The 25,380-nt window shown below is 36.2% G+C and overlaps 1 protein-coding gene across 2 annotated transcripts in view; it reads left to right on the top strand.

Moving 5' to 3' along the window:
* The window catches only part of COL21A1 (collagen type XXI alpha 1 chain), a 66,181-nt gene that overhangs the window by 26,283 nt on the left and 14,518 nt on the right, over window positions 1-25,380 (top strand). For both annotated transcript variants that reach the window (XM_058020834.1, XM_058020835.1), the window contains 7 exons: window positions 368-421; window positions 1,249-1,302; window positions 3,223-3,276; window positions 3,355-3,408; window positions 5,979-6,032; window positions 21,205-21,249; window positions 21,592-21,645. In XM_058020834.1, the coding sequence (XP_057876817.1) occupies window positions 368-421; window positions 1,249-1,302; window positions 3,223-3,276; window positions 3,355-3,408; window positions 5,979-6,032; window positions 21,205-21,249; window positions 21,592-21,645 (369 nt within the window). The remainder of the gene's footprint in view (window positions 1-367; window positions 422-1,248; window positions 1,303-3,222; window positions 3,277-3,354; window positions 3,409-5,978; window positions 6,033-21,204; window positions 21,250-21,591; window positions 21,646-25,380) is intronic.

The following is a 25,380-nucleotide window of genomic DNA, read 5'->3' as shown; positions in this document are numbered from 1 at the left end:
TGGTTTAATTTAGTGTCTTTTGTAGAGTAGATACTTAATATCTTATTTTTAATACTTCACTTATCCAGAGTAAGCTGGTAGGAAATTTCATAAGGTCATAAATTGCTGCTTTTGAACCTCTGTAAGACTTACTATAAGATTACTGTACATTTAGTCTAAAATTTAGTGATTAAGGTTTTTCTTTTATGTAATGAATTTTGTTTAGGGATAAAAAACCTCTTATTGGTCATCATACCAATGTTATGAAGTTGGTACTGTAATATATTACATGTTGCCACTATTTGTTGATCACTTGATCACAAGAATATGAATGTTGTTGTATATTACTATTTTGATACAAAGATTTAATATATGTTTGCTGTTTCAGGGTGACAGTGGACTACCTGGTTTTCCTGGATTACATGGGATGCCAGCACCAAAGGTTGAAATTAAGTACTTCTTGTTACAATATTCCTGTGTTTCAGCTTGCCCTGTAGTTCAATATAAAGGGTAAACATGTCTATATACAATACTATTTTAGAGAATTTGATGAATTGCTCAAGATTAATAGTTATGAAGGTGATATTTAGGGAATATACATGCCATGGGACTTCATTACATAGATACCAAACAATAGAAACCTCCTCTTATTTAATTTCTGTTTTGCTCTATGGGATTTTATATTAATTTGATTTTACTACTACTTAGAGGATTCTTCGTCACAAATAATGTTTAAAAAAATAAAAACAATTCTATGTCATTCTACTTGAGTGACAGCATTTTGAAGAACAGTTCTGATCTATCACAGTGATTTTAGTTCATGTGTGTGTTCCCCAAAAGAATTTTCCCCATAGTTTTTGCTCATCTATGTTAGTACTCCACTGAATTTACCTCTTAGTTTTTCCAAATTATTATTTTTAACTCCTGAAATAAGGTCTTCAGAAAAGTCCAACCCTTTCCAAGGAGCTGAATTTTCACTTCAGTTCCTGCCTATATTGAAGCAATGAAAATCACAAAGCGTCTTCTATAGAAAGTAGAACCCTTAAGCCTGCTAGCTGTGGATTGTCTCACCATCAGTGTGGGGCATTCTGGCCTTCTCCTCTAGCAAAGCTGTGCAAATTCAGGATTTGCATTTAAGGCTTGGCCTTACATGGAGCTCTTTGCCTTCTTTGTGTGTGCTATACATGTATACTTTATTTATGTATAAGTATATCTTTAGGTAACTACTTCTATTTTAAAAATTAACTTGCTCACATACATTTTATCTAGGGAGAAAGAGGTCCTAAAGGAGATCAAGGAGTGCCAGGAATATATGGAAAAAAGGCAAGTGACTTTATAAACATAAATTAAAGCAAAATGCTCTTGGTATTTGTGATGGGGTCACCTGGACTGGTTGCCTGGTGCAAACCTCCAGGCACCTCTCTCAATCTCCCTTCTCGGCAGTACGAGGGAGAATGTAAGATGGAAAACCTTCATGGTCCAGATAAGAGAGATCACCTGCCAGTTACTGTCACAGGCAAACCAGTGGCTACTTGGGGAAAATTATTTTAATTTATTGGCAGCTAAAATAAGTCTGGATAGTGAGAAAAAAAACCCAAAAAATACCAATTAAACCCCCTTCTCCTCCACCCTGCCTTTTCCCAGGCTCAGTTTCTCTCCTTTATGGGATAGGAATTGGGGAGTGAGGTGGGGTAGGCTTTAACAACTTCTCCCTGCTCTTCCCCTCACCTTCCTCCCCTGCTCCAGAGCAGGTCCTTCCCATGGGCCGTGGGCCTTCAGGGCAAACCTGGCCTTGCATGGATTCTCCGTGGGCTGCACCTTGGTTACCACAGCTCCACCATGGCCCCTCCAGAGGCTACAGGGGAATCTCTGCTGCAGTACCCTCTCTTCTTGCTGTCTGCAGAGCTGCCACTTTTCTCCTCTTTCCTCATTTTGCTGGGGTCACATTTCTGTCCCTTGTTCAACTCATTCCGCACTCCCACCCTGACCGTGGCTCAGCTGTGCCCTGCAGTGGGCGGTTGGATCTGGATGGAACCGGCTGTGCCCGGCTGGAACCGGCTGTGTCTGGCTGGAACCGGCTGTGCCCGGCTGGAACCGGCTGTGTCTGGCTGGAACCGGCTGTGTCTGGCTGTGCCCGGCTGTGTCTGGTTGGAACTGGCTGTGCCCGGCTGGAACCAGCTGTGCCCGGCTGGAACTGGCTGTGTCTGGCTGGAACCGGCTGTGCCCAGCTGGAACTGGCTGTGGCCGGCTGGAACTGGCTGTGCCTGGCTGGAACCGGCAGTGTCCGGCTGGAACCGGCTGTGCCCGGCTGGAACCGGCTGTGCCCGGCTGTGCCCGGCTGTGCCCGGCTGGAACTGGCTGTGCCCGGCTGCAACCGGCTGCATCCAGCTCGGGCAGCACCGGCCTTCCCTCATGGAGCCCCCACATTCCCGCTGGGAGCCTGGGCATGGGAGCCCCAGGCAATATAATTGATATTTTTATAACATGCGTATTCACAGAAAGTGTCATTCTTTATTTACAGCTCAGAAAAATGTTCCTTGCTTTTACTGGATGTATTTACATTTAGTAACATCAAATTTAGTAATGTCAAATTTACTGGATGTATTTACATATAGTAATGTCAAACTCATGCTCTGCTCATTTGGGTATTTTGAGAACCTTTTCATTCTGCTAGGGGATTGGTGTAATTCATTTTCACATAGCACAAAATGCATGTATTTTTTGTGAATGTCTATGGTGTAACACACCAATTACAGGGTATATGTAATAATTGTATTGCAAAGAAGTCTGTGTTTTTTAATACAGATGTACATATAACCAAACAAGAGAGAGGGAGAGGAGTTAGGGGAGGGAGGAGAAGAGCACATAAAAGGAGTGAGGCTGATAGCAGATGGAAAGATAAATGTCTTAATCTGTATGTTATATAAAGCAGGGAGTATAGTTGACCATCCAGTGTTAACAGCTATATTTTCACCTGGCCTTATATTTTCTTCATGTGTTTAGTCTAAAGTTTTAAGCAATTTGAAAGAGTGCCTGTGTTAGCATTTCTGTAGCTTGAAGCATATTTTTGTTTATGTAATGAGGTTGTAGTTATTAATTGACAACTGCCTGAGTTGAGAAAGAAACAGATCTTCTGTACTTTTTCAAAATAAGAAACACCATACATGAATTGTTGGTGAAATATATTGAATTTACAGCACAAACATGGAGTACTACTTAATTTCCACTTGTTGTTTTTCTCAGGGTTCAAAAGGAGAGAAGGGTGATACAGGGTTGCCAGGACTGCCAGGGCGAACTGTAAGTTTTCTGAAGACAATTTTTCATTAGCTTTTGCTTGTTAATTTACCTGCTGATTGCTGTTAAATGTTACCACAGGGAGACCCTGGCAGAAATGGGAAAGATGGATTACCAGGCAGTCCTGGATTCAAGGTATGTAGAAATGGATATTAATACCTTGATAAAAGTCTTCAGTAGCATTGCTCATGGTGCAAACATACTGAGATTATTCTGTGGAGTGTTACTGGAAATCAAAATAATGTTGTTACTGGGAGCTGTGAAAGTTTACTGCAGCAATGAGCCGATTTCATTGTTTTCAATTGTTCAGTGAGCAAAGGAAAAGCTTTTATTAAGAGTGTATTAGTGATCACTAGAGATTGTTTATGCTTTATCTCTGATATCCTTGTGTGTTTCTCTAACCCTTTGATTCTGTTAAAGAGATTCATATACAAGCCTACACTGGAGAACGTAATTGCTTTTGAAAGGAGCTGCAGGAAAATTAGGGGAAAGTACCTTCAGTACCGGATTAATATTTTTGTATGTTTTCTTATTCTCTTTACTATGCGGTGCTGTTCATATTTGACATAGAACAGTTTTCAAGTCAACTAAGAATGTGTCTACTGTAAAAAAGTCAACAGGACCTGGTGTTTCTAGAATGTATTGCAGTTTGTGAGCTTACTGGATGTTTCATTTGACAAGTTGCTGCTTGCACTGTTCTAATTTGTGAAAACATAGACTTGTAGTATCAGTTATAAGTTCACAGGGAAAAGATGTTAATAATATGTGATGTAAATGCTCAATTGAATTGATCTAAAGAAGTTTTTCAACAGCACCTTTGTTCCTAGAAGTTTTTTTTTTTTTTTTAATAATAATGAAATTATCTAGGGCTGCTGAAGATTAATGTTACTTCAGTGTTCAAAAATGCAAAATTTGGACTGCATTTTGAATTTTAAATTCATATTGCTGTTTTTGGAAATCTGGGTCTTCTGCTTTGTGACCATGCTTGTCTAGTGCAGTTGGGGATGCACCTGGCATCTCTGTCACATCTGCTGCAGCAGGGACATATGACACAAGACCCGTGAGAGACCTAAAACCTTCCAGGCAGCAGCTGTCAATGGGCTGGATCCAGGGTAATGCCAGTGGAGTCTGGAGAGTAACTCAGCTCAGAGAAGGCAGACTCATAGATTTCAGTTTAGTTGTGCACATAAAAAGGCCCTGATGCATTTGAAATGCATTAGTGTCCAAAACATCCTCAGGGAGCTGAAAAATATGACACAAGTCCTGTGGAAAGCCAGTGCCTTTCAGGAGTGGGAGTAGGCAAGATACCATGGGGTAACTCAAATATGATCCAATGTCTGTATTTGAGCAGTGGAATTCAACTCCTGGTGTCTGGTCAGCTGAATCAATCCTCCATCAATTGTCCACACTAGAATTCTGTTATCTGTGATATGAGCTTGGTTACCTCCAGGAATTTATTTCAAATGAAATAAATTAAAAATAAAATCTCTTATTTTATATATATGTGTGTGTGTATCTATATATATATATATATATGCACACACATACACAGATATCGTTGCTAAGTTGGAGGAGAAATTTCTTCTCTGGTACTTCAGAACATAGGAAAAAAATAGATATTAGATTTTTTTCTTCTCTGGTATTTGATAACGTGGACAGGTAATAGTCACAGTTAACATTAACATTAAATTTTAACTATCACTGGTGGCAATTTAGAGTGAAGCATTGTGTTGCTAAAGCATGAATTTGGAGAGTACTTTCATATGTTTTACGCTTGTAAGCAATATACAGAGAATTCAGAATATTGTGTGAATGTGTGTACATTTAAACTGAAAGACATTTTCTGGACTGTTTTCCTTATTGCAGTACCAAAATTATGATGTGCTCATTAGGTTTTATTAATTTTATAATACAATAGTTAATAGAAGCCATATTTTTCATTCAAACATTTTGTTAGCCTGACTTCAACATCTGCTTGCTATAAAACATTGCTTCATTTTGGGTCTGTAATCAAATTCAGAACAGTAAAACACAGGCTGTCTTTGAAGGAAATTTCTGTAGGAGCTTTCCTGGTTTTTACAATATTAATTTTGGGAAAGATTGTGGAAAAAACATGGCTGGAAACCCAGATGCTAGCCATTGTTCCTTGAAGTTCAGCTCTTATAATTTTAAGTTGATTAGTGCCAGATTATTTTATACGTGTGTGTGTGTATATCTATCTACATCTATATCTATATCTTTGCCTTTTTTATGTGCTTTTATTTTTGGAATTATTCAGATTTTCAGAATACTTCAAAATCATACATACTTTGATAAATTTTTGATCATTTTTTGTATTGCTGTGTTCTGAAGTACTTTGAAAGATTTTTTCATACTATTATTTATGCTAACAATTAGACAGTAACAGTCTGTTATTGTTTTATGCATTTTTTTCTACCAGAAATTGCTGTTCTGAGTGAACAGAAAATTTTCCCTTATCTCTTTTTGCAAGCTGTTTGACAGCTGTCAGACACAACATGAGAGAATGTTGGATTGATGACATTTCTTGCTGTGTATTAAACTGTTAAGAGCTGTTTGTTTATTGAAGTCTCAATGTGTATTGCTTTGAAATTTTACTTAGATTAAAAATATCATTTACTATTTAAAATAATATTTTTTATTGTGCAAATAAAGTTGTTTTATTAAGACTTTTTTTTATTTTAAAGGGAGAAGTTGGGCAGCCTGGATCTCCAGGCCTAGAAGGACATCGAGGAGAGCCTGTAAGTGATTAAATTGCTGACATATCCTTATGTACTGAATTGTTTGTTTTGTTGGGTTTTGTCTTTTTTATTTTATTTTTTTAGTTAATAGCTATTATGCTTCATGTTTAATTTATGTTGTTTCAAATTGGTTGATATGTCCATTTTTTAAAAAAATACTTTGGTTTTTTTTGCTGTTCATCTTTAAATTTGATTTAGTTAAAAGCAATGAACAAGCCCTTGAATTCAAAGATGACTTAAAGGAAAATATTCTTCACCGTATCTCTGTTGTATATACTGAGAGATTTACAGTATAAAATTGTCTCATTATTGAATTCTGTCCTGCTGATGTTGTGGTATAGTTAGATATTAATAATTACTTACTTGAGGAAAGACTCTGGATGGGTTTGACTCTCATTTCTCATTTCTAGGAGATTACATGGTTTATCTTCTTTTAAATACTTGTTAATCACATTTGTGAAGTCTATTTTTTCACTATGTACCACTGCCTTTGCTTTGCCCAGTTTTCGTAGCGTTTTACTTCCATGCGTCTTCTTACACCACATTATCTGCATCTCTGTGCTTCTTGCTTCACTGGGGGCTGTGCTGCTTCATCTTTGCTTTGCTTCTTTCCAAAGACATTGTTCCTCTACCAGTATTTGGGCAGCTCATTTTACCTCCCCTTAATATCTGATAGCCAGGCTTTGTCCTTCCTTGTTTCCTCCTTGTCCTCCTTTGTTCCTCCTTGCTTCCTTCCAGGCTGGCAGACTGCTTGAAGCAGATGAGCCAAGATAGCAGCTTTGAGTGCTGAGAGACAGCCAGCTGTCAGCAAAGCATCAGCGATTCTTCTGCAGGCCAGGAGCAGTAAACAGAGCTCAGCTGGTGGAGCACTGCCTTACAGATGAATTGCCTTCTGAATTACATTTCAAATAGTAAGATAAAGGGATACAGCTTCACACAGTCTGAAATTTTGTGGCACTGAATGTAATGGGAGGTAGTCTGAGTTACAGGATCTGAAATGTGATACAAAGTTTTGATAAAGAGGAGTTGGAAAGAACTATTCTAGCTGAAAAAATTCTGAAGGTTTTAATTTAAATTTTTTATATATTCACCAAAACCTTCTCAAACATTTTGAGTACACTGCAAAACACTGAGAAATCATGCCCAAGAGACTTTCTTCCCACTTGTCTGGCTTAAGTGAAGAACACACATAATTCCTCCCTTGACTTTATTTTTTCCTCTTTTTCTGCCCCAAATAACTGTGAGGTGTTTTAACCTTTTACAGTCTGTGGTGTCTCCATATGTAGGAAAGACTGAATGTTAATTAAATATCATAAAATAAAAAAGAAAAGATTTTGGTTTATTGTAAGTTGGTACACCTTAACGAATGTGTTGAGATAAAAGTGAGTTCTGTTATTGTCCCTTGCCGTGGTTTGCCTCTTTTCATTTTTAAAAAAGAAATGTTAGTTGGTCATTTTTAATGGTGATTTTTAAAAAAATTAATCTAAGAAATGGAAGAGAAAGGGCATTTCTGACCTAAAGAAAATTAAATATTTAATACTTTAACAGCTGTCTTTCTAGTGTGATGGCATTTGTTAAGTATGAACTGTATCTACTACTGAAATGTGTTTTGGTTTAAAGTTAACATAAATTACATATATAATATAGCATTCACAATATAACATTTTAAACAGTAATGTAAACCCATCAGTGAAGTCCCATAATTTTGCTTTAAAGGGAAATGAGGTGGTAGATTTCAGACATTAAAAGAACTAAGAAGTCTTTTTAAATCACCGCAAAACACTATAGAGGGAGACTTCCAAAATGTAAACAACCAGAAAAAAAATTAAACAATCATAATAGAGTAAACTAAATTGCATTTTATCCTTCATTTATAATCAGTGAAGGTTCTGAAGAGTAGTAAGGCTACATGCTGACCACGAGATTGCCTCAAGGTCACCATTAGGGAATGTAAGACACTGAATCATCCCTGCACATCTGCCTCTATTGCTGATGTAGCACCATCCTGCATGACCAACACAGCACTCCCATCTATTTAGAGCCTGGAGGAGGAGCAAAAAGCAGCATTTCTGCAGTTCATTGCAGAAATGTTGAGGTGAAAATGTGTGTTTGGGCTGTGGAAAATGAAAGCTATCCTCAGCTGTGACATATATGGGCTCCTCTATTCAAGTAGAGGGTAATTGGCTTTCACCTGTTGGAAAGTGAGCTGGATTTTGGGCACTGTAAGTGATATCTTGTGCAACTTACTGCTTGTGTTGTTTCTGCTGTTCCCCCAATGTGTATTTAAAACATAATGTGTAAGTGCCTCCTCTAGGCTCCCTTGCTGTGGAATTCAGTGTAAACTTCTCTGGTGGGACACCCTTATAGTTAGGGCACTAGTGTGGAAGAGAGGGATTGAACTGTGCTATGCCATCCCCCTGGCACAGCCAAATAGGTTGCCTAAGCACAAGACAAGCCTTGGATGGTACAGTTAGAACTGGATGTCTTTATATCATTAACCAGCCACATGCAGCTGTGGCCCTGGGACAGCTCAGCAGATTGTGTGGATACCCCACCCACACAAACAGACGTGCAGACAGTCTTTATTTCTTTCATTCAGCCATATTAGTGTTAGACATGGCTTAATTTGTTAAGTTGATGATTTAAAAAATAGACATCTTATGATCACTCTTGCTTTAGCAAATAAAAATAACATAGTTGTGAAATGGATACATGTTGAGACATCCAAGGAGCAACTGCCTAGAATGGAGAGCATAGGTGAACTGAACTCCCATTGCCTCCAGCCTTTGAGATGCGTGGTTATTTTTTGGACAGAATACTTTCTGGTGTATTATTACTCTTATTAGTCCCCAAAGTTACAAACAGAAAAAGTAGGTTGTAGAGATAAATAAATAATTTCAAGAGATGTGCTTGATTTCCCTCAGTAATACTGTTTGGAACTTCAGTTAACCAGACTGTCCCAGTTCTACCCACTCTGTAGAGTAACATGTGACAGTATGGACAGAATAATTTAAGATTTGGTTAAGGTAGTAATCAAGGTTATTTTCCTGTTGACAAAACCAGGCCATGCTCTCACTTAAGTAGTTCAATGGCTAGTCATCTATCTTACTGATGACAGGCTGTTTTGGTAAATGCATTGTTTTTAGGGACCAAATGTCTATAGAATAAATCAAGATTTATTTGAGCCTAATTCCAGCCTGACTGTGCTTTTTAACATAGGTAAGGTTTTTCAGAATTGGGTTTCCGTGGAAGCTCCTTGTGTTTGCAATTATGCAGATGGGAGCCCTGAAGTGAGTGCTTGTGGGTAAAGCTGGCAGGACATTTATAGCACTCTTCTAGGCTCAGCATATGCTCTCCTGCCACAAGTAATATGTCTGAGCATTTGCAACTGCTCATGTTTACTCTCCAGAGCTCTTATTTTTCAGAAATACATCTGCAAACACTTAAAATGGTGGAGTTTTGTCTCAATATTTAGGTCACATCGCAGGACCTCAGATGTGGCCTCATTTGTGCCAGCGGTAGCAGCACAGCGTGACTTCAGCTTCTGACCTGACTCCCATTGTTATACCTATAACCCTGGTTTGTCTATTATACTGCATCAGGAATGCCAGATCATTGCATTCTCTGAAAAAAAAAAAAGTGTGTTTTATGCTAGGCAATGGTAGCAAAATTCTTTTTGAGACATGTTCAAAATATGCTACAAAGTACAACAGGAGTTGTATTGTCTTCATAATCCAGAAATCCTGAAAACAAACTGATATAGCCAGATATCCTGTATGTTTGGAAAGCAAATATAAAGTTAATGTAATTCTACTGCATTTAATAGCTATGCTGAGATTGATAGAAACAGGAAAAAAGGAAAGAAAAATCCTTACCTAGTAAGGTAGTAGTATGCAGACAAAGTTTGGGGTTTTTTTGTTATTAATATTTTCCTCTCTATGTCACATAATGTTTTTCTTGATGCTCCTGATGTTGATGTTATGTTGATTTTACCAATTTTAGGTACTAAGATGCCATTTACTCAACATTTGTGTGTTGTATTTGCATTTACATACTGAGTTATGAAGTACTTAGGATAAAAGCAAACTTAAAACCTCTATTGTATATCTGCACAGTAGGCCTTGTGAAAAAAATCTTTTCTGAAAGTGTTACATTATTTTTTATCTATCTAGTCTGATTATTAAATTTCTACTTTTAATCTCTTCATACATTAAAGCATAAGGATCCTGTTGTATTTCCAGTGCTCAAAAGTTCATGTATTGTCTGAGTTGTTTGTGGAAATACTCCACAGAGCACTATATACTCCTTCAGGTTTTACATGACCTTAAATTAGGCCCTGCGATAAAATAGCACTCTCTTTGTAAGTAGTCTATAGAGAAATTATTTCCTGTCAGTTTTCAAGAGAAAAGTGATCAAGATACTCAACAAAGTAGTTGGTGTGAGTCTATCAAGTTTTTTTTCCTTTCTGATCTGATATTTATGCTTTTCTACTGGTCTGAGATGCCTTGATAGTAGGACCTGAGCTCTGGTGGCCTGCTTTTCAAAGGTGTTAGTGTTACAGTCATGAGAGATATAAATACAAGCATTTTCTCTGCAAATTTTGCGGGTCTCAAAAGAATATCTATTTCTTTTTGAAAATAGTGAGTTTTACCTGTAAATAAAAAAAAAAAATTATTTAGGTGGGAGGATTTTTTTATTCATAATCAGCTGAAAGTGATGATTTTTGTAGGCATGTGCCATGCATCATTATTTCTTTACAAGTAGGTTTGGTTAGTTGAATGTACTTTTTGGTATTGTTTCTTTATTCCTTCTTCTATCTAAATTGTAGAGGTAGACAGAGTCTTGCTGATGACTTTCTGAGTGCTTGAGCTACATAACAGATGTTAGTTTTGTTCTCACTTGAGAAAGGGGGAGATGACAGCTTTGACTGCACAATACTCCCAGCAATCATTTGTTAATTACACAGTGCTGCAAGTCCAAACATGTTTTTTAGACTCAATGCAGGTTTTTCTGTATGTATTTTGAGCAGACTTGATTTCCAATCTAGATTATCTTCATTCTGACTGACAAGTTATTTTAACTAAATTCATTCCACACAATAATTACAGAAGAGTTAATTGCTGTTAAGAAGATGAATATGAGAATAGTGCTGTAATGAAACAGGTAATTAAAACTTCTAGAACTTCAGGCAGGCTAATCTGAGTTACTTTATTATTCCCAGTTGACAAAGATGATACATGACATGACAGCATAGCTGCTAATCCACAGTGTATTAAATCAATGGAAAGATTCCCATTGAATTCAGTGTGGACTGGGGCCACAATAAATGCTGTAATAAACTTGGACCCACTAACCTATTGCAGCTTGGAAAATAAAGCCTGCTTTTCTAAGTTGTAAAGCTAACAGTTCTGTCTCAGCTAATTCACACTTTCTGCCTGTTCATCATGATTTCTAATTTTTAAATTTATTTCCTCCCACAGTACACTTCCATTAATATGTTAATTTGCTACAATTATAATGTCTTTTTTATCCTTTTTTTTTGTCTACAGAGACATGGGAAACTATTTTTTATTTTATTTTGTTCAGCTAATGCCATTTTAAATTTGAAACTTTGGGAAAATCATGTAGAGAAGAGGTGGCATCCCTGCTAACATCTGAGACTGTTTTATAAATGCAATGTTAACAAAGGGAAATTCTTTAAAGTTGTAAGGAAATATGAAAGGAGCTCTAGTTGTAAACCCATTGTGGACATGAAAGGCATATGCTATAAGTGGTTGTAAATGTACTCAAAGTACCCTGTTTTCTGCTTGAATGCTATAGTCCTTTTTATGGCTACCCTGGCACTTTTTTACTAGTTCATATGCTGATAGAGGTTAGAAATACCTCTAGCAAACGTGTTATATCTAAAATATTTCTACTGACTTTATGAGCTGTGTTCTAATAAACAAGTGCTTATCATTTTGTTAAAATATCTCTTAATTTGTTAATATTTTATAAACTGAAAAATAGTATTAAACCAGTGTGATTCTGAAAGAACTGTCCTGCAGTGAGCACTCGAAGGTGCACATTTGCTAAAGAGTGCAGTGACTGACTTCTAAGCACAATGTTAGTGGTAGTAATGACTTATTTGTACTCCATGAGTGATTCCAATGAGCTAGACCTGTTTCTACACAAACCTACAGGCCCTTCAGAACAGTCCAATTCCTTCTATGCATTGAAATAATTTGGGGTATTTTTAGAAATTCTCTAGAAAACATAGAGACTTTAGGCTCGATAGTTATCTGTACTAGAAAGTGAGCTTTAATTGCCAGATGAGGTGCTTTGGCATAAGCTTATTCTGTCTAGGGTAAGACACATGTTGTTCCACCTTTGTTTTTTCCCCCTGAGGGAATGGTGATGTCTAGGTCAAGCCTTTAGCTGTCATGTTTTCAGCTTGGCTTTGAGGGAGTCCTGGGATCTGGGTTGAAACTAAGAGTGAAAAGAATTTGGTGGTATGGATGTATTCATTGCAATATACTCTCTCATGATAATATTCCCCAAAAATATGAATAAATGTTTGCCTATTTAAGTGCTTGTGCAGTTAGGAATTTGCAGAGACTGTGATATGTGCATGCTTAGAAACATCTCTACCTTTTTTCTCAGTACCAGAAACTAAATTTTCTTGGTATTAGTATTGCAGTGGGTTTTTCTATAGAAATTGGGGTTTTTTGCATTTTAACATTATAGATATGTAATATGACAATGTGTTTTAAATGGGAAGACATCAGTTTACTGCAACAGATTGTCGTTCAAAACCATTCCTGGTGAATTGTTTTTGTTGCTTTGAGTAAATGATGTACTGATACATTTCAAGTGTATTACTTAATGTACTATTTCTTGGACTGAGAAAAAGACATTCTAAAAAATTACAGGACTTGATCAAATGTAGATTTTTGAAAAGTTGAATGGACAAATCCACACAACTGTGAGTTGATCCTGTGTTCTTTATCAGAAATTTCTTTATTCTGAAGTATCAGCTAAAAGTAGGGTTGTTGATTTGGCCTAAATTAAAGAATTAAAGCAATAAAATGTGTGTGTGTGTGTGTACCTGTAACTGGTTGTTTCAACTTGCTGAAAATAGTAAAGATCATGGAAGTTAAATAGTACAATGGAATAAAATAAGCACACCTGAAGTGCTCAACATTCACTTCCTTTGAGGTGATATTTAAAGAAGGACTCATTTGCATTCTTTTGGGTACACCTGATGTCAGTAGTAATATTTAGAGCATTCCTGAATGCATGTGCTAATTTCATTCAGCTAAGAAAGGCTTTTCTGAAGAGAAAAGGCTTGAAGAGAATGTTTGGACTGGTATGTGTTGTGTATTGGACTGGCATCTGACCTGTTAGTGCCTGGTTTATACTTCAAGTAATCCTTGTTTCACATGTGCTGATTATTCTTTAAAAAGAACAACATTTCCTTTTATTCTTGCCATGCAATTTTCTTGTTAACATTTTATGACTTAGATATATATCTGCTGGACTTTCCAGCGACTCTGAAGACCAAGCAGAAACTTCCCCCAGCTAATTGCTATGCTTAGAAACCAGACATAGAGAATGGAGTATGAATGAGGAAGACACTCAGTTAGAATGTAGCAGACATAAATATTTATTATTTCAGTTGATTTCATTTGCTCATTGCTGTTCTTTTCTATGCTTTGCAACATGTTTATATTAAGTTACTTAACCACAAATAGAAAGGGGTTTACCAAAAGGATGTTTGACTTTCATTCCTCTGATCCAGCTTCAAGAGAGTAGTAACAGGGTAGACAGTTTTCCAGCCAGTCATCCTCCTTCTTCAACATGGGAGAAGCCAGAGAAAAAAATTGTTGTACCTGAGTCCTCAGAAGGTCTGAGTTACAGCCTCCTTGAGAGCCGTGGTCAGGATGGTGATTCAAAGCACTCTAGCTGTATCTAGCTCTAAATGCTGTATCTGGCATCAAATCTGCATTCTGAGAATTACCCAGAATGGTTTTCATTTCAACTCATACAGTCAAGTATAAGTCTATACTTAGTCTATTCCTTCGATATGAGTTTTTTCTACAGTGAAACTGATATCTGCATTTAACGCATCATTAAATACATGTCTCACATAGAAGGGATCATTTTGTTTTGTCTTAGACAATGTAGATATTTGGATTAATTAAATCCCTGCAGAAAATACACAAGAGAAAAACAAACAACTTGTAGCAGGACTGCTTTGTTACTTTTATGTTCAAGTGGTAGTTGGGCTGTCAGAGCAATTAGTTACTTGTTGTGTTTCTTCTGTGTGACCTTCTTGATCATTACCACTGCATTATTCTGGTCCACAAACAGCTTTAAATGTGAAATTGAGAAACTGATACTCAAGTCTCAGACACTCAAGTAAATATAGTGCTAGAAAATTTGGGGAAATGTGGCACAGAAAGTCTTTTGGTTTTTTAATCCTTCCATACTAAAATTACTGCAAATTGAAGCTATGGAAAGTTTTGTCAGAATAGAGTCTGGCTTCTGATCCATAACAAAACAAAACAAAGCAAATCAAAACACCATGATCCATAAGAGTGAATTTAAATCCATTTGCATGATTTAACTAATGTTTCTCTTAATATTATTAAACCATTTTAAGAAGCAACCTTTGTCTTTTATTGTGCAAATTGTGCAAATTAATTTTTGCTTTAGTAGTTAGTTTTAGTAGTTAAATTTAGCCCTTTATGATTGCTGAGTGAGTCAAGGTGTGATTTTCTTTCTTTTTGCTCTGGAAGGGTTTTGTCCCAGCCTTTGTTCCAATTTTTCTTAGCTATTTCTTGAACAGGTAACAGCTGCCAAACAGACTTGGACTAAAGGAATTATCACAGAACTTTTTCTCTGGGAATGGATAGGAACATACAGAATTTTTTTTTTTTTTTTTTTTACCTGTTATTTACTGCCAGATTCTCTCTGTCAGAGCTTTGGGACTTTCTTAGCCAAAAATGCAGGCTGGCCCATCCTGCTTAATAGCCAGCAATGGACCAATTCTGTAGGAATTTTACAATCCCTTTTGGAACACCGTTTTACTGTTTTCTGCTGCTGCATTCTGTGACCAATTTCGCAGAATCCGCCATATTAAAAAAAAAAAAAAAAGAAAAAGAAGAGTGCATGATTTATTGTTAAACTTACTCCCTGCTAATTTAACTGAGTGGTTCCTTACTATGGGAAAGAGATGTGGCTGAAAACTCTATCCAGCTGCATCAGTGTGACCTGTAAGGACAACTCTTGGCTTATGTGGTGGGTGTAAGGAGCAGAGCAGCAGTCAGTGCCCTTCAGGGAGGCTTGGCTGGCCTCAGCCTGCCCTGTCTTACTGTGTGGGAGTGCTCAAGTGCTGTGACCCTCATAAGTGTTTCCCTGTAATTAAAGTGGTGGAGAAATTTTAAACCATTTTGAAGGCTTGTAACTGAGTATCAGTGTGATTAAGTGTCAAATGTGGGTCAGTTTGTCAGCATTTAGATGTTTGTAGGATTTCTGACAGATGAGATGTTGGTTATCACAATCTCTAAGGCTGGTGGTAGCATTATGGGCAGAGGGAGGGTATCATGGTGTCACCTGCAGGGCTGGGAGTTCAATTTTGTCTGCCCATCTTTGGATCCATGAAGATTTGGCAAGTCTGATGCTTGTATTCTTTTGAGGGTTCTTTACAAGAAACAAGAGTAGCACCAGGTTCAGCCACTGACAAGATATATATAGTTTTCATTTTCTATCAGTATTTTCACCTTTTAGGTTATAGTTTTCCAAGGTCCGTGATGTTGGCAATGCAATAGGGGTCACTCTGTTCCACATTTAACATGTGTGTTTTATTGCTAATAACTGATTTGCCAAAAAAGTGTTTGAAAACTGTGGTCTTATAACTGCAAAGATCTTGGTAATGCTTTTTCCTTTCCTGAACTTAATTTAAAGCTGCTGTGCTGGTCTGGTGGATAGTCATTATGTCTGTGGGAATGCTTCTTTGTATGTAGCCTTTTTATTTTTGCTTTCATCAATTGCAACTACTCAGTAGTAGCAGATTCAGCTTCATTGAATTTCTTTTCCGTTTTTATACATTATCCAAATTTGGTTTGTCTCTTTCATTCTATTAGGATTATCAAGGATTTGCTGTAATCCTTTAAAAAGTGTTTTGATTGCTGTACTTTCATCCAAATTATGGGTTGACTTGTATTTTTTGTGGGTCTCCAGTAAATCTCTCATGTATCATCAAGTAGGCTTTTTCAAATAAGGATCAGTAATACATGAAGGTTTGAGTTTTCCAGGTGTTTAGAGGCATCATGGGAACATGTGGATAGATAGACAGATATCTTTTGTGTATCTTGTTCTATTGCTGTAATTTATGTAAGACCCTTTAGGGTCATCTCACCATTGCAAATTTTTCAGAGTGGAAGGAACCGTTTGATTGAAACATAAATCAGAGAACTCATATATGCTAGAAAAAACATCTTTTTATCAGATGGAAATAAGATAATAAAGGCAAGTATACTAAAGTTCTCTACATCTACCCGGGGAATTGACTGCAAAGCAGTTTGCTCTTAACAAAATAGCTTTTGGAAATACTCTATAATTTCACATCTTGCAGAGAAGAGATAAAATTTTATGTTTATAGATATGTTTCCTGTAGCCTAGAACTTCCTACTTTCCATAACAGGGTACCTTGTCCTACAAGGCACTGAAGAAATGAGGAATATTAAAGGCATTAGCAGAAAATAAGGAATAAAAATTACCTAATATGTACTCCTTTTAAGACTAAAATAGGTTTTGTTTTGTTCTTAAGAAAGGTCTTCTGCGTGGTTTCTTCTGCTATTTGCAAGCATAAAATTAACCATGAGGGAGATGCAAATAATCCTGGTACTAGCTGCAAAAAGCAGGAAATAATTTGAGAAGTGTAGCTTGTGTCTTAAGTAAAAATGCTTACATCTAGTTAAACTGTATATGAGGCCCCAGGCAATTTCCTTAAAGGATTTTTTTGTGGGGCTGCATGGAAGAAAGTCCATCTGTTTAATATAATCCAAAACAAAAATAGACACCTCATGATTAATGCAAACTACAGGAAAATTTTTCCAGGGATTGTGAAAACATTTTCCTCTTACAGTTCAGTTCTTAGAGTTCCATTCTATTACGGTTAAATCCATTCTATCTGCCAGATATTATCAAAGAGTGGAAGATTTATTTAAATTGTTGAAACTGGAATAAAATAGAATATTAATACAAAATTTTATAACTGTCATAATTGAAGTTCATCATCACAACAGAAACAAATTAATGGGTGTTCTGAAGTCCCAGCTGTGCAGGCTGCAGCTGAGGAGGACTGCATCCAGGGGTTTGGTTGCATACTGAGATGAGCTTTGTTTGGCAATGTGAGAGGGAGATACTGAGGTGTGTGGGGTTTGGCTGCCTGGGCACGGCCACCAAGAGCCATTGGAGGTGTGTGAGGACAGCTGCAGCCTCTGGCAGGCACTGCACAGCTTTTAGAGCAGAGTGGCATCTTTTTCAAAGGGTAGATCTGCTATCCCACAGCACCATCAGTGACACTAGAGAGTATTTCAATTATCTACATGGCATTCAAGTGTCACTTTAGGTCCTGGGGTTACCCTGCAAAGCCTCCCCAGGCCTAACCAGGCTTTAGAAAGCTGACAGACTTCTGGGTACTCATAGTTAAGACAGGGTAGAAGATAAAAGATTAAACAAGTAACAGAGGCTGAATAAAGAATAAGGACAGCAGTCCTTACCCCATCTCCAAAAAGTTAGCTGCCGGACAGGTACACAATGACATTCGTTTTTAGGCACAAACTCAGCTGTGTGTGATAAAACTGCAGTTGAGAATGTTTAGAATAAACATGACTTTAAACCAGAGAATTAGATTTGCTAGACTATCTTGCTGGCTTTACATTTCATGTGATTATTGCACTTGCTGATAAAGGCTAAAATAATGAATAATATTACAGGCATTTATGGGGTAAGGGAAGACTTCTCATTTAATGGAAAATTTCAAAAAAAAAGGAGGCAGGCATTGGAATGAAGTGAAGGTAATTGATGAAGTCAGATTGATGATGTTGAAAGAACTGAGGCAGTACTTGCACTTAATTTAATTTTTAAATATGAAGAAATACTGAATAAACCTTTCATGAAGTTTGATGTAAAAGAAAAAAGGGGAACACATTAACCGATTCAAAGTATAGAAATTCTCCAACTCACACAAGGATAGAAATCAGTCAAGGACAGTAGATTGTTTGATTTTCAGATATTCTGGCTAGAAATGTAATGCTACTTTCTATTGCTATTGTATCTGCATATGTGATATATACAAACCATTTAACATACATTTTCTGTAAAGGTGAGAAAAAAGAAACTTTAGAATTACAACTCCTTTTCATATTTTATATAAACAAAATGTGCTCGATAGCTTTGCAAAGAACATCCCCAAAGGCAGGGTTTATTTTTCTATAGGCCAGTGAATCATGAACTATTCCACAGCATTGATTCTATTACTCCCAGTGGGTGGCAGTTTTCCCATTTGTAGCAGTTCCAAACATTGTTTTTCCCTTAGTGGCAGAAAAATTGCATGATAAATGTGTTTCATATTAAGTTTTGATTAAACACAGGCATTTGTTATAATTTTAGTTGCAATGTACTCTTCAAAAAATATTTTTTTTGTCTTACAAATAGAGTAAAACTAGTTGCTTTGCTCATATTTTAAAGTTAGAATGCATTTTTTGATAATTAAAGTAAGGTTTATTTGACAGCTTAATGTTATGTCATCTTGTTAAATATAACTTCCTATTCAAAATGTCTATGGAACTTAAAAAAAAAAAAAAAAAAAGATGATCACATTCTAAGGATTTGTATTGTGAATGAAATCTGTTTGGGAACAAGATGCATTTTCAAAGCTTAATTTGGCTTTTGATTTAGAAGTTAGATAAGAAACTCTTGATATCTAAACTACCTTTTAACCTCATCTTCTGAGAAAGTGCAAATAATTCTAATTGGCATAATCAGAGATTGTCCATGTAAATGGAAGTAATAGATTGGGACAGATAATCACAAAACAATCAGTTTTAAATTTTTAGGTTTTCTGGAGCTGAACCTACAGAAATCAGTCCTTGTAATTACTTAACCATAGAAGCTACACAAAAAAATAACTCGTGGGAAGTACTCATTCTTTATGATCAAATTAGCCCCTTCATTCTCCTTTTGTGCCAGTCTACGTGTGGAGAGTAACTGAAAATCTCTACCTCATGCACTCTGAAAATCACTCACATCAGCATAAGTGATTTATTCATTCTTAGCTGAGTAAATGTTAATGAACCATGAGAGAATTTTAAGGGTTTAGACCAGCTCTCACTGACATAAGTGTCTAATTTCCACATACCTCAGTAGTGCAGAATCAGTCAGAAAAGGAAAAAAAGGGAGGGGGGGAAAGAAAGGAAATATGACTTAGTTTTACAGTTATTGTTCTTGGAGTTTCATCTTTCTTTATCACTGATATAAAATTAAATGTTGTGTACCAGCAATTTATTTTAACCAAGAAAGATCAACACAGCTCAGCAGGACATTGTGTTTCTTCTAGGCATGCCCATATCATGGTAAATCATTTGTTGGGTTGGATAAGTGTGGGGAACTGTCTTCTCTGAGCCCTCTAAATTGCCCAGAAATGTAACTGGAAGTCTCTGGTACATTCTGGATAAGAAGGTTGCTGCCTAGTGGGATGTTTTTAGCATATATCAAATTCTGGTTTATATTACAGGTACAGACACTCATAATTTGGTTTTATATTTTACAGCTACACAAAAAAATCCCTACATTATTAAATATTATAATTATATTAATTATATTCAGAACTCACCGATAGGTCTGGATATTCCTAAATGTGGTGGAAAACATGCCCTATTTCCCATCTCTTTATTTGTGCAAAAGATCTAAGACTTTTTTTTGACGAAAGAAGAGTTACATAACATAATGTGATTGGAAGTCTCAATATGAGGCATTATTTTGAAGTTATTTTTATTGCATTATTTGATCTCTTCCTTTAATGATAGGTACATTAGATTTTTAATGGTCTGTAAAATGCTCAGGATGTAATTGTTAACTCATTTGCCATTGACCAATGTACTGTTTCTACTTTGTGGGTTCATTATTTACTAAAAGTGGGTATAAACTGCAAAACAATGGGACTATCTTTTGCACAGATGTATTCATATGGAAACTATTAGGGTATGGCTGTTACATTCATGTTATGTTTTCCCATAGAATACATTTGTTTCAGTGGTGTCTAGAACAGTTGTCTTGTCTTCACTGCAACATGTTATTTTTAATATTAGATTAAAATGTAAAGCCTGTAAGCCAAATTCTTGCTGCAGATTAGCTATGGTACAAGTAGGACATTGTCTGTCCAAAAAATTTGAATGAATAGTTTTTGCTTGAGAGAAAAAATCGACTAACTGAATATAGACTTCTGCATTAAGCATATACAAAGGTTTTAACCTGAATCACATTCAATTAAATTATCACTGTTAGAATATACTGTAGAGCTGAATGAGCATGATGCTGAGGAAATGGCAGAAATCTTCAAGTATTTATGAAGGTGGAAGCTAGTGTACATAAAGGAAAACTGTATCTGTCTCTTTAAAGTCACTGTATTTTAGATAATATGATCTGTGATGCTGATGGTCCTGTTGACCAGGGCTTTTGCTTTAATTTATGTGGGAAATCTTATGGATAATGTAAAGGGGTCCCTTTCCATGTGTCAGTCAGGGTCTTGGGGCAAGCAAGAGCATATGAGCCTACTGAGCAGTAGACATGGGCTACTGCAACAAAAGCAGTGGGGAACAGTTCAACATTAGTGTTTCACCGTACCTCTACAGTAGTCTGAATGTTTCCAGCTGAAGCTCTTTCTCCTATGTGTTTTTGGTCCTTTGAGGGATTTTTTATTCTTGAGATTTTTTTGTTTATGGCTTTTGTTGTTGTTGTTGTTTTTTTATATATATTTTTGTTGTTGTTTGTTTTGTTCTGTTCTGTTCTGTTTTGTTTTATTTGTCCCTGCCCATATTTTGAACCCAAATCTTTTAGGCAAACGCTAAAAAATTTCTGGTGAAATTATTCCCTATATTTAAAAGGTTTTCTTTTTCCTTCTCAGGGAATTCCTGGAATTCCTGGAAATCAAGGAGCAAAAGGACAAAAGGTACTATTAGTTGTTCAAAACACAGTTAAAACCTATACTATATATACCCATTCCAAACTAAGGGTTCAGGCTTAGAGAAGAGTTTTCATAGTGGGGTTTTATAACATCAAATCATGCTGCAAAAGAATGGAGACAATTCATGGCACATTTAAAAATCTCTTATTAGGTTTTACTTTAACTACTCCAGAAAGAATGAATAGTTTAAAAGGAACCATGCTAATTTCCTAATACATTGAGAAACAATCTTAACTAATTAAATCTGCATAGTTAAAGAATATATTAAAAAATGTTAAGTATACATACATTACTCATAGAATTTTTCTCTTTATGTAAAAAATACAGGGTGAAATTGGACCGCCAGGTCAACCGGGAGCAAAAGGGTCACCAGGAGATACTGTAAGTTTCAGAATTGTGTTATTATGAACAAATAACTGTGGTGTTGCCATTCTATGCTTGTCATAGACAAACATGCAATGGTAAATACAGGAGCAAACTAGCATTTGCAGGTTGGAAGACAAGTCTATGGTAAATGTAAGTCTTTAGCTCAATGACATATTTGCAGCATGGAAATTCTGACTGAAAGCTGTGAACGGTTGTTTCTTTGTTACCTTTGCCATTAATTCAAGCTTCTGAATATTTTGACAAGAGGTGAGTTTATGTTTTTATAGGTTCTTGGATTCTGATAGTTGTTAAAAGATTGTATTTTTCAGTTTAATAACTTGCCTGTCTCACGATTGATCTCTCCTGTCATTTTTTGAGGTCTTTCCCTATGAAAGTCTTCATCAGTGAACTTCTTGACATACAGTAGTCAGGCTGGATTTCATCCATTTTGGAAGACAAAGGGGGTTCTGGTGTCCCTTTGCAGTGTTAAAAGTGGAAGTAGTACATATTTACAAGGACAAATACAGAATACTCAGTGGTTCTCTAAAAGGGCCTTGATATTTGCTTCTCAGACGTGAGTACTGTCACATTAAGGCCATCTTAGTAGCTACTTTTCCTTGCATGACAGGAATAATCTTTTCAGGGACCATTCTTTCCTACTTTCAGGGACTGCAGGGGTGTTACAGTGTGTTCTGCCTCACTTGATTGGATGAGAGGAACCTTGAAGGAAGAGGATGCCAAGGATATCCATGTGGACCTTTTAATCCTCTGTCTTTCTTGATGAATCTCTTTAACATCCTAGCTAAGGTTATCATCTTCTAGAGTGTGCATGGTCAGACCCGAAACCAAAATTACTTGGGCTTACATCCCACTGCAGTATTCCCTGTTCTGAAGAGAATCCTTGTTTGGATGGAGGTTAGCAACACGTATGTTTGACCACCTTGGTATTGCAGTCCTGTGTAATTATGTGTCACTGCATGCCAAATCAGCCGTCTGGGTATGAAAGTAGCTACTAACCTAAGCATCATTTACACACTGGTGTGCTGGGGTGTTCCTCATGGTATCCCTTCCCTTCCCTTCCCTTCCCTTCCCTTCCCTTCCCTTCCCTTCCCTTCCCTTCCCTTCCCTTCCCTTCCCTTCCCTTCCCTTCCCTTCCCTTCCCTTCCCTTCCCTTCCCTTCCCTTCCCTTCCCTTCCCTTCCCTTCCCTTCCCAGTTTTTGTTGGAGACAGAAACTGTAATTAGTTTGGAATTTTAAAATCTCTGGGCTACTCTGTCATCCAGTACATTTTGAATTTCCTACACAGTATACTTACCTGGTATCCAAACAGCATCTCTTCCTTTCCTGACTACCACAGGCACAATCACTACATTACAGCTGTCAGAATACCTTTTTTATATAGAGTACGCTGGTTAATTTTCTTTTCATGAACTTTGAGGACTTTTCCAGCTACCTTCTAAAGATCTCTGGAAAAAATAGATCTCATTGACAATCAGTTATTGCAGTTGTCCAGAACAAATTCAGATGAAACACTGCCTGACCTGGAAGTTTAAATGTCCCTACTCTTAGTTAACACATAAACATTTGTTCTCTCACCTGTGGCTCCTAACTATTTTTATTGCCTGTTACTGGAATTTCTTTCTCCATTTCTTTCTGAGCAAATTTGAGCAAAATGCTAGAGGGAAGGCTATATCATCAACTCCAATAAAGCCTTGTGGGATTCCAAAGTGCTCATATTTATTTAACTCACCTACCATATTTTCTTCAAATTTTATTTAGATAAATAACATCTGGTTCATGATACACTTGAAAATAATTTATTTCTCCTTCCTGTCAATTCATTTAATGTATTTTTTTTGTCACCTGATAAATTAAGTAGAAGATTGATGCATGGAATATGTGAATATATTATATGGCATTAGGGAATTTAAACCAGAAAGATAGTGGGATTTTCCTTGTATTAGTCACACTGAATATGTTTGTTCCAGAAAACACAGATGGAAAGCTTGTGGATGGTCTATTAATAGCTTGGGAAAGTTTTTCAGTAACAAGCTCTTCTTCAGTAATCACTATCCTTATTGCATTGCCAACATCAGCAATTTATTAATTTACCTGACATATACTGTCAGCTCTGCAAAATAGGATAACAATGCTATATTTTATGTTCTTCTTGTACATTTTTGTTCAGGACATTCTCTTCTCCTCTAATTTTTTATAGTTTTTAGATTATGTTCATAAGCTTTTCCTATATTGCATCTGAAAGTTTCCTTCTTGCAGTGTGCTGATTTCATTTAGTAGTTTCCATGTAATTATTTAAACAAAACAAGTCAAATATGGCCTAGTAATGAAAGTGTAAGAAAGGAAACCAGGAAAAATGGACTTTATTTCTCCTTTTCATGCAGATGTATTCTTGACCTTTAATTATACTAAATGTATTTTCTCATTTGCCTTCTCTGGTGTGTGTTTGCTGGTCAATGTGGATACATAGCTGATTTAACTTAAAAAAAATAAAAATAGAAGCTATTCTGTACCTATATTATTTCTGCTTTGTATAAGATAAAACAAATGAGGAACATTTTTGGTGAGCATATGCCACTTCTGTAGCCCAAAGACTGATGTGGGTTTCACTAGAAATGATCTAGTATGGTGGTAGAGTGTCTGTGGCCTAAAGAATAAGTTGCTGTATTTATTGATGGAAAGTTTTGGTAGCCAGTATTTTCTTATCATAAAGCAGGCAAGAAACATGAGTTAATCTGTGGTTAATTTGTATTAATCTTTGGTTAGTAATAAAGCACAGTTGAAATACCAGAAAACTGATGAAATTCTGAAAACAATGGCTACAGAGAATTACTTCTTGCTCTAGGTATTCAGAATTTTCTCTTCTATTGTGGAAACAAAGACACCCTTTAAGTTTTAGTTTAGTTTTAAACAGATAAAGTTTAATTTTTTTTTTGCAAAGCTGCATTGTTACTTGTATGAGAAATTATATCTGATTTTGATTACACGTGATTTTTGGAAGAAGTCTGAGATAATGTCGTGGGAGTGAATTGTTCCTAACATGTATTACTAAATAGAAGGTAATTTTTTAATTTATATGAAAGCAAAGATTAAATAACAGTAATAACAGTGAATTTTGAAAATATTATCAGTTGGAATAATTGATAAAATTTCATCTCTGATAAGTTAGATTTCTAGCCTTAATTGTTTGTATCATTATGCCTTTATTTTATGCTGCTCTTATTGCAGATTATATTTAACAATATTTAAGCAAGTCCAAGTATATCAATAATAATATATTGATTTTGTTGATGCATGCAGTTCTAGACTAAAAGTGAAGTGAGATGAAGTAGTGAAATAAAGAATTGTTAACACCAGATGTGGAAAATGTGATTAATGGGAATTCCTTCCTGGAAAGTATGATTTCAAAGAAGGATTTCTTTTCTAAAGTATACTTGAGACTAGCTTTAAACAGAAATTAAGGAAGTCAGCCCTTTGATGATTTAATACTTTTTAGCTCTTATTTTAGGTAGGGAGCATGCCGTTATGAACATGATTCCATTTGTGGAGTCCAAGAGGTTGTTTTGGCTTTGTACATGTGCTGAAGTGTCATGATCTGAAATGGCAGAAGCTATTGAGTTCTTGAATGAGTAGTTTAACTCTGAAGATTTTGCAAAAGATACAAAGGTGTGGCCCCAAAAGTTAATTGCTCCTGATAAATCTCCACAAAATTTGCACAATGGGTCAAGTTATG

Source organism: Melospiza georgiana, chromosome 3 (genome assembly GCF_028018845.1).
Source record: "Melospiza georgiana isolate bMelGeo1 chromosome 3, bMelGeo1.pri, whole genome shotgun sequence".
Classification (NCBI taxonomy): Eukaryota; Metazoa; Chordata; class Aves; order Passeriformes; family Passerellidae; genus Melospiza; species Melospiza georgiana.
Note: the sequence above shows the minus strand (reverse complement) of the source record. Positions and strands in the feature narration are given on the sequence as shown.